We start from the raw sequence: 8,283 nt of genomic DNA, 5'->3' as shown, positions 1-8,283 counted from the left end.
ATTGGTCGCCTTCCGAGCAGCGGGGCCTGCCGCTGATTGGCCGAGCACGCGGGGCTGAGGAGTCCGGCAAAGTGTTGAAGTGAAGAAGAGGAGGAGGAAGTAGTTTTTGAAAAAGATGGAAATGTGGAGAAGGAGAGTTTGAGCGGAGTCGCACTGAGGAGGTGAGTGTCCCGCTTCCTGTTTGCTCCGCGGGGATTGGACGCTTACTTGTTTACTAACAGCAGGGACGTCACTTGTTAATCCCCGTAGGAAGAGAAGCTCAGAGTGGAAGCTGCGTCTGTTTGTTCACCGACATCTTAACACCGGCTCCTGTGTTAACTAACAGACATGAGACACCTTCACTGTCAATGTGTGTCGGTGTGTGAGCAGGCGTCAACATGTCCGTCCCTCTCCGTCCGTAGCTGCTGTTGCACTTGACTTCACTGCGCTTTATTCTCACGGATGAGAGGTGAAAATGGCCGAAGCGACTGAGTGTTAGTTTGTGACTCATCCCGAGTGTCTGTGGTGAGTTTCTGATAAACTACAGACTCGTGGTTTTCAGTTTGAACCACAGACTTCATGTTAAAAGATCAGAGAGAGTAACGTTAACGATCTTTACTCAATGACATCACGGCAGCTGGTGGTGGGCAGGAGAGGCAGAGCGGAGCAGCACTTCCGGTTACGTTACAAAATGAAAGCACTGGTGATTGATGTGGTGAATATGATAAGTTAATATAACATCAGTGGGTGTTTTAGTTTAGGTCTTCATAACGCGCTGCAGCATTTAATTACTGTTGGTTTCCTCAAATAACACCTAATAATCACATAATCACCATATGTTTGTTTTTGTGTGGTGACAGAGAACCGGAAGTCAAACGGTAGCCCTATCCCGCTGTCTTCTCACTGATAAGATAAGGTGTATATATAAGGATAAGATAAGACAAAGATAAAACAAGGATAAGAAAAAGGTATGTTAAGTAAAGGAGAAGATTTACCTGATATGAAAACATGTGCAATGCCCTTAACATGCTGCTGTAACACAATCATTTCCAAATTAGGGATCAATAAAGTCCATCCATCTATCCATAGACAGATATTAATATATAGGCACCAGATAGGTATAGATTATACTATTATATGAATGTAAACAGCACATCCAGCCACGTGCCTCCAATCAGCCATCAGACTGCACAACTCCACAGCACTCACAGTCAAACACTAAAAATAAGGCACCAAATTTAATTGGTTCTTCCCTGACCCACACCGCTCTGTAGTTTTTGCGTTATTTTGCCATCTAAAAGATTGACTGACAAATGCAGACGAAAACATAACCCTGTTGCCCGAACCTCGTCGTGAGCTCATTCCTCTTGTGACCTTTCTCTCAGCCATGCCCACACAGCCCCCTGTGAGGGAGCCCGAGGAGGAGATGGAGGCAGAAGGAGAGTCACAGCTCCCTGAGGCCAACGGAGAGGTGGAGGAGCCGAGAGAAAACGAAGGGAGAGGAGGCGGAGAGGAGACCATGGAGGAGAGCACGGAAGAGAGGGAGAGCGACCTGGACGAGAGTGAGGAGGAAGAGGAGGGGGAGGAGGAAGAAGAGGAGAGTTCAGGTAAAATCAGAAGTGCTCTGCTAATTGTGTCACCGGACTGAGTGAAAGAAGAGGAGAAAAATAGAATTTTCATTGTTTCTGTCTCTGTCGCTCTGTCCCCTGTGAAGAGATGGACGATGAAGACTGCGAGCGGAGGAGGGTGGAATGTCTAGACGAGATGTACGATCTTGAAAAACAATTTCAGGAGCTGAAAGAGAAGTAAGTAGAGTCGGAGCGGGGGATGGACCGGCTCCACAGATGTTTAGTGAAGGACAGAAGAAGCAAAAGAAGGAGCCTGACGTCACCGTGTGATTGCAGGTTGTTTCGGGAGCGGCTGAACCAGGTGAAAGTGAAGCTGGACGAGGTGCTGACAGGGAAGGGTGGAGAATACAGAGAACCACTGGCTGCGCTGCAGGACAGCATGCAGATACGAACACAGGTGGCCGGTACGTGGCTGGTGGTAAACATTTTCATTTTCTCAAAAAGGTAACAACATCCTCCTGTAAGAACCAGAACTTGAACATCATATCTAATTCTTTTAAATCAGTACAAAGAACTGTTCTGGTTTTATAACGGTGCTAAACTATGAAATTTGAGGGCAGCAACAACTTCCTCTATGAATTAAAGATGTGAGCCTTTCACAGATATATTGGTATCAGTGTTTGCAGATGTGAAAACTTTCTTCGTAGAATAAACAATACAGAAAAGATGTGCAAGTTTATGGATAAACTCTATAGAAGAAAATATCAAGCCTCAATTATTATCAATTTCTTTGTCATAAGGGTTTGATAACGACATCTCAGGAATCATTGCCGATGTTTCAACATGCTTATGAAAATTTCCCACATCTTAACATCTGTATTGGGCTCCAAAAATCCATATTGGTCAGACTCTACTATTTATGATATGCCAAAAAACTACTATTAAAACTAGACTTTATATCATTACGTAAATGTCAAAATGTAAATGTATAACATTTGCTGTACAGTCCACAATGATAACTACGTAACATGTCTCTGTCTTTTCAACAACCTCTCTCTGTCTGCATGTTCAGGAGTGTACAGAGAGTTGTGTCTGCAGGTGATCCAACACAAGCACGAGTGTGAAGTGCAAGGAGCAAGGCAGCACCTGGAGGTGACGCACAGTAGGAACACAGCATACTGAATACCGCACTGGGACACAAGCAGAACTATTGCAATACTGAAACTGTGCGTGTACGCGTGCACACTTGTGTTACAGAGTGAGAAGACGCTGCTGTTTGATGCCATGAAGACCGAGCTGCTGGAAAAGATCCGGAGACTGGACGAGGACAGACAGAATATAGACATCACCTCGGGTACATACAACCTTTTTACTGTGAATAACATGTTATTTCCTTTCTTTGTGCCTTCAGTCCACTGCCAGAGGAGATTAGGCTTCGTGTGAATGTCATGTAGTGAATGTGATCTGTTCTTAACTCAGAGTGGAGCGATGAGATGAGGGGCAAGAAGTGTAAAAGAAAGAATCTGCCGGGTCGCTTGGAGAGAAAGAAGAAAGTAGCTCTGGTTTCAGGTAAAAATAAAGATCCTACTCTTCACATTTAAACCGTTCTATTATTATTATATTTTCCAGCTGTCGCTCTCTGTACTGCATGTTTGAAACGTGCTGGTTATTTCGAATTCACTACAAAATGAAATTTACTGTTGAATGTTTAAATGGAAAACTGCCTGTCAATCTCACAGGCCCTTTCATCGTCTACATGCTGAGAGACATCGACATCCTCGAAGACTGGACCGCTATAAAGAAGGTGATTTATTCCTTCCGTGTTTGACTTTTCATTTTTAAATCATTCAGCTATTTCGTGTTCCAGATGTTTCGGTAACTTTGTGTGTTTTCCAGGCAAAAGCAGCACTGTTGCCGCTGAAAAAGAAAACTGAAAGTAAGTCTACCTCGCTCCCACACCACACGTCAAAACCACACCACGCTGTGAAGCTTCAGTCTCTGACGTGTCTTCAGTTTGTCTTTCAGAGCGGTGAGGACACGAGGGTCCCAGTGGCAAAGAAACCAAACTGAACACTCGCACTCACACATTCCCAGCTCCTTCCACTAACAGTCCCAGTTTTGTGCCCTCGACTGAAGCCCGGCAGACTGTCGCTACTTCTTTACGCCTTTGACCCCAACAAGCATCTCTCCTGTTCCTTTGTTATCTATTGCTATTTAAAATAACTTCCTAATGATATGACCACCGTGTATTTATAGAATGATTTAATAATGATGATTAAAATTTTAATGCTTTGTGACACAACTTTGTCTCGACTCTGCATCTTTTTGTGGTGTGTGTTTATATTTAATTACTGCTGTTAAGTAACTTTAACATTTAAAAATATTCTCTTTGATGTCATTTTACTTATTATGGAGCATTATGGTCACTGTTTGGAGGAAAATAGGAACATCTAAATATTTTAAGAATAAAGTTATTCTTTAGTTATGAAATTAGTTAGATTAAACAACTAATTTCATTAAGTACATTAAATATGTACTCATTTATTTCATGCTGAGTTCTGGCTGTATGCTTCTTTTTTATATTTGTACTCAGACTTGAATACTTACAACTTACTTAAATACACAAAATCTAACAAAAGGTAACAAAACCAATAGCTGCAATTAAACACAACAGTAACGCACAAGGAACCAAACTAAGGAGAGGAGCCACAACACAAATTGCAGCAACCAACAAGCGACACAGCAAATGCAATAACCACAACATAAAGCTCACACACACATACACTACACACAATGTAAAGTCATCACTACTTCCAAACTCATACCCGCACTCATATGAAAATGAATAAGTCAATAACATGTCGCTGGATGGCTACATAATTAGAATCAACCCAGTCAAACGCATGACACAACAACGACTAACAACCACAAGAGATACACACAACTAAAGAGATGACCACTGTATTAAATCAAAGGTCGTTACAGACAAATATAATCACACTTACTTCACCTCGTGGACGTTCAATCCTGGATGAGCCCCCAAATTGTGACGTCCCAGCACTGGGGGGCCCTGTGGGGACGAACATCACTCCACCACTGACCCAGATCAACTGCAGGAACAATGGGATTTATTAACACAAAAATCACAATGCACAAAGAGGCAATGGAAAAACCAGCAGTCCCCACACTGAAAGCACAGAACAAGTCTAGAAATAAGACCCAAAGTAGAATATATACAAGGCATGTGCACGGTATGCATCACCCCTCCGATGCTTTTTTAGTTTTTTTACAATTGATCACATTTTGGAGGATTGAACATGCTTGAAAAGTCAGTGACATCTCGTGTGGAAGTGCTGCTGAATACCCCCACCCCTTCCAAACATGACAGAGGACCTGTGGAAGCCTTCAGTTGTCATAAAACTCAAAAGCTGTTTAGTTTGTCCAGTGTGGGCTACTGTAAAAAACATGGCGGCCTCCGTAGAGAGAACTTGCTCCCGATGTAAATATGAAGTATTTAAACATAAAGGACCCATTCTATGGTAAAGAAAACAACAATTCGTACAATTTAGGTGATTACACACTAGTGAAAACATAACTAGCATTATTTTATATTCACTTTCTGCCAATAGATCCCTTTCACCTAAATCTCACACACTGAACCTTTAAGTCAATCTTGTGTTCGTCACTTGTCTCTGCTGCAGCCGAGTGGATAAAAATAGTTATTAGTATAAGAAGCTGTGTCAAGAGACTCACCTACAGATTCAACAGATGGATGACATCAGCAGTTCTCACTCCAAACAGTCACTGTCATGTTTTGTGTGTCTGGCCGACCCGAAGGCGGTGGGAAGTGGACAAAAGGAAACAAACCTGCAAAACTGCAGCACGAGGTAAATCCAGGGATGTTGACTGAGAGTGAGCAGCACAGACACAACACACAGGTGGGTCACAGACTGGGGCAGGTGCAGGCAATCACAGGAGCAGGAAACAGGATATAGACAGGAAGTAAAGTAAAAGCACAAGGAAAAAAGGAACCAACAAATACAAAAAATACAAAAACCTGGTCCACCAAGAAAAAGATTCGCACAGATGAACCAAAACTCAAAAAACTGTTAATAATTCAAAAGGATAAACTTAAAATAAATAAAGCAAATTTCAATCAGCATTTATTCTTAATAGTTGAATAAAAAAATATCAAATGTGTTGCCCACTTAAAAATCCTGAATTGGTAACTGAATGCTAATGAATAAAGTGTGTTTAAATCAAAGTTAGCCATTTGTATTTGAGTTGCACAAAGTTAATTCATATGCGTGTTATCCATTGAAGTCATTTTAAAACTAGGGGTTGGTTACACTTTGATGATGTAAGACTGATGCTCACCACCTCCCCCCCATCAGCCCTGTCGTCAAGGTTACGCCCCCAAAACACATGAACGTGCACTGACTGAAAGCTGCTAGAGGACTTTTGCGTGACTCGCTCGCTAACAGGCCGTCATCTCTGCTTCAGCGCTGACCAATGATTTCACTCAGTCAGAATGAAATGATTGGTCGTGTTTATTACAGACGAGGGCCACAGACACTGACTTTTTTTTCTGACGACTTTATTAATTAAAGGCTTTTGAGGCGTGGAGAGGATTTCAACAATTAAGATAAAAAAATAACCTTTAAGTTGGTTCAGCATCTTTTCAGTGGAGTGTCTTTAAAATAAACTGAGCATCTTAACGAGGTCTGTGCTGGTTTGTTTCTCCACTTCATGCACAGGAGGTTTCACCAGTGTGTGTGTGTGCGTGTGTGTGCGTGTGTGTGCGTGTGTGAGACTCCTGACTCATTGAATCACCTCCCCGTTGCCACCCAGGCTCAGGGCTGCATGTGCCACCAGAGTTAGGAACAGTTTTATTCTCACTCTACAAACCTCTGTATATCTGCCTGTTTGTTTACTCACCTCTGGAAAGTCTGCAATAAGACTTTCTCTCTGTGCCATTCATTCATTCACAAAACCCCTTCTCCCTCCTCTTCTGCTGCTGAGACTGTAGAAAGCTTTTCCCACACACGTTATATCGGTAAGAGAGAGACAATGAGACGGAAGGAAAGAAAAATGTGTTTAGAAATTGTTTATTTGACACAAAAAAGAGGAGGAGAGGGATGAAATTCATGTGCATGTGCAACGTAGCAGCAAAAATCAAGAGGAATGAAAAATAACTGTGCAAGTCAATAAAGTGCTTTTTTCTCCTTCTCTCAACAACACAACAAACCACACATGCTGTTTTATTTTCAGTTACGATTTCCTGTTTGTTCAGAATAATAATTTCTTTTGCAAAATATCAAATTGTAAATTTTTAGGATCTGTTGATAATAAATAATAAAATCTTCAAGGGCCCATTTTAAACTGGTGTTGGGTCTTACACATTTTATTCTTTTGGAAATAATGAATAATCCGTTAAAGTCAGGATTTTATTTTAACTTTCTTTAGCATTGTGATACAGGACATTTTTCAATACTTGAATTAAATATTGAATATTTCATGGATCTTGATGAAAAATCCAAACATGTTTAGGGGACTGATATTTATTAGCGTGTACATTTTGGTGCAAATAAAAATCTAGTGAATTGAAATGGGATTTCATAAGGGGACTACTGGGCCTTTTTCAAGGTGTGCAATCTACTGAGCGGCATTCTAGCTCTGTCTGCACTCCTCTTCCTCCCTCACCTCTTCCTCCTCTTCTTTAACCCCTCACCCCACATCCCTTCTATTTCCTGGCTGCCAAACAAAAAGGGTTTCAGTGGGAAGCCTGCGTGATAAGTTCATGACATGTAGGAAGCTGCTCCCCTCTCTCACACCACCATCTCCTCCTCCTCCTCCTCTTCGTCTCCTCACAGCTGCTTGCTGAGCTTGCGCGCCTGCCTCTCCCTGGCCTCGAAGGCGGCCTTGGTGTCCAGCAGCTCGTCCAGCTGCCGGCGGATGTGCGCCATGTCGAGCTGTGTGGCCTCGCACTGCTCCCTCAGGGACGCCGACTCCACCCTGAGCTGCGTGGCGGCCATGGTGAGCTGCTCGCTGCGCTCACGGCACTGCAGCTGCATCCTCTTGGCGTCGTTGAGGAGGGACTCCACGCTCACGGCCACAGACTCACACTGATCGCGAGACATGTTCTGGAGGGGGGATGGACAGAGGTCAGCTTAGGACATGGACAGGATGAGGACAGAGGCTTGAACAAAACAGAGACTGAAAGTGTAAATGTCAAGTTGAAGGCCGGTCTGTGATTAAAATGTGAGATTTAAGGACTCGGCTCTGTTCTCCACAGTTTTTGTACTGTCTGATTTGGCAGTAAAGCCGAGCTCTCCTGCCAAAAAAGCAGATCAAGTGAATCAATATGTCACAGTGACGAGCCCCGGCTCAGATCAACAGGTTTACAACAGAACATTTGATGTGTGGAGAGTGAAGTAGCTCAAAGAGGCTTATCACAGCTTAGCTCAGTCTCCACTGTCCACTGCTCTTCTCACTCGTTCTCTTTCACTCCTCTCCCACCAGCACTCAATCTCTGATGCATGTTTTTTCCGCACTCCTCCTCCCTCTCTCATTCACGCGTTCTTACATCCACACATCTTAACAATAAGAGAGATGAAAATGTCTCACCATAGACTCTAGAGTCAGATTTATCACGATCTTTGAGGGGGATCCCTTCTCCGACTCGAGATTCAAAGAGTCCTCAGCGTCCTCCAGAGTGCTGTCTCTCCTGTTTGTC

At 43.0% G+C, this 8,283-nt stretch overlaps 1 protein-coding gene across 3 annotated transcripts; it reads left to right on the top strand.

Annotated features, from left to right (window-relative positions):
- Positions 1-2: 2 nt before the first annotated feature.
- brms1 (BRMS1 transcriptional repressor and anoikis regulator) lies at positions 3-3,849 on the top strand. 3 transcript variants are annotated; one of them, XM_035148771.2, is made up of 10 exons: positions 3-161; positions 1,365-1,586; positions 1,694-1,784; positions 1,884-2,011; positions 2,620-2,699; positions 2,805-2,901; positions 3,027-3,116; positions 3,287-3,351; positions 3,444-3,483; positions 3,573-3,849. In XM_035148771.2, the coding sequence occupies exons 2-10, from the start codon at positions 1,367-1,369 to the stop codon at positions 3,578-3,580; spliced, it is 819 nt and encodes a 272-aa protein (XP_035004662.1). In that variant the 5' UTR covers positions 3-161; positions 1,365-1,366; the 3' UTR covers positions 3,581-3,849. The 3 variants fall into 3 exon arrangements, with proteins under 3 accessions (XP_035004662.1, XP_035004660.1, XP_035004663.1); XM_035148769.2 differs by having other exon boundaries at positions 3,561-3,849; XM_035148772.2 differs by lacking the exon at positions 3,444-3,483.
- The last annotated feature ends 4,434 nt before the right edge of the window (positions 3,850-8,283 follow it).

The sequence above is a fragment of the Hippoglossus stenolepis genome, chromosome 23 (assembly GCF_022539355.2).
Source record: "Hippoglossus stenolepis isolate QCI-W04-F060 chromosome 23, HSTE1.2, whole genome shotgun sequence".
In the NCBI taxonomy this organism is placed as follows: Eukaryota; Metazoa; Chordata; class Actinopteri; order Pleuronectiformes; family Pleuronectidae; genus Hippoglossus; species Hippoglossus stenolepis.
The sequence above is the reverse complement of the archived record's forward strand: the minus strand, read 5'-3'. Positions and strand labels throughout refer to the sequence as shown.

Excerpts from the sequence above, each read along its gene's own strand:
- brms1 (XM_035148769.2), top strand. The coding sequence starts at position 1,367 with ATGCCCACACAGCCCCCTGTGAGGGAGCCCGAGGAGGAGATGGAGGCA. Across the intron at positions 2,012-2,619 it reads GATACGAACACAGGTGGCCG|GAGTGTACAGAGAGTTGTGT; the intron begins GTACGTGGCTGG and ends CTGCATGTTCAG. Across the intron at positions 3,117-3,286 it reads GAAAGTAGCTCTGGTTTCAG|GCCCTTTCATCGTCTACATG; the intron begins GTAAAAATAAAG and ends TCAATCTCACAG.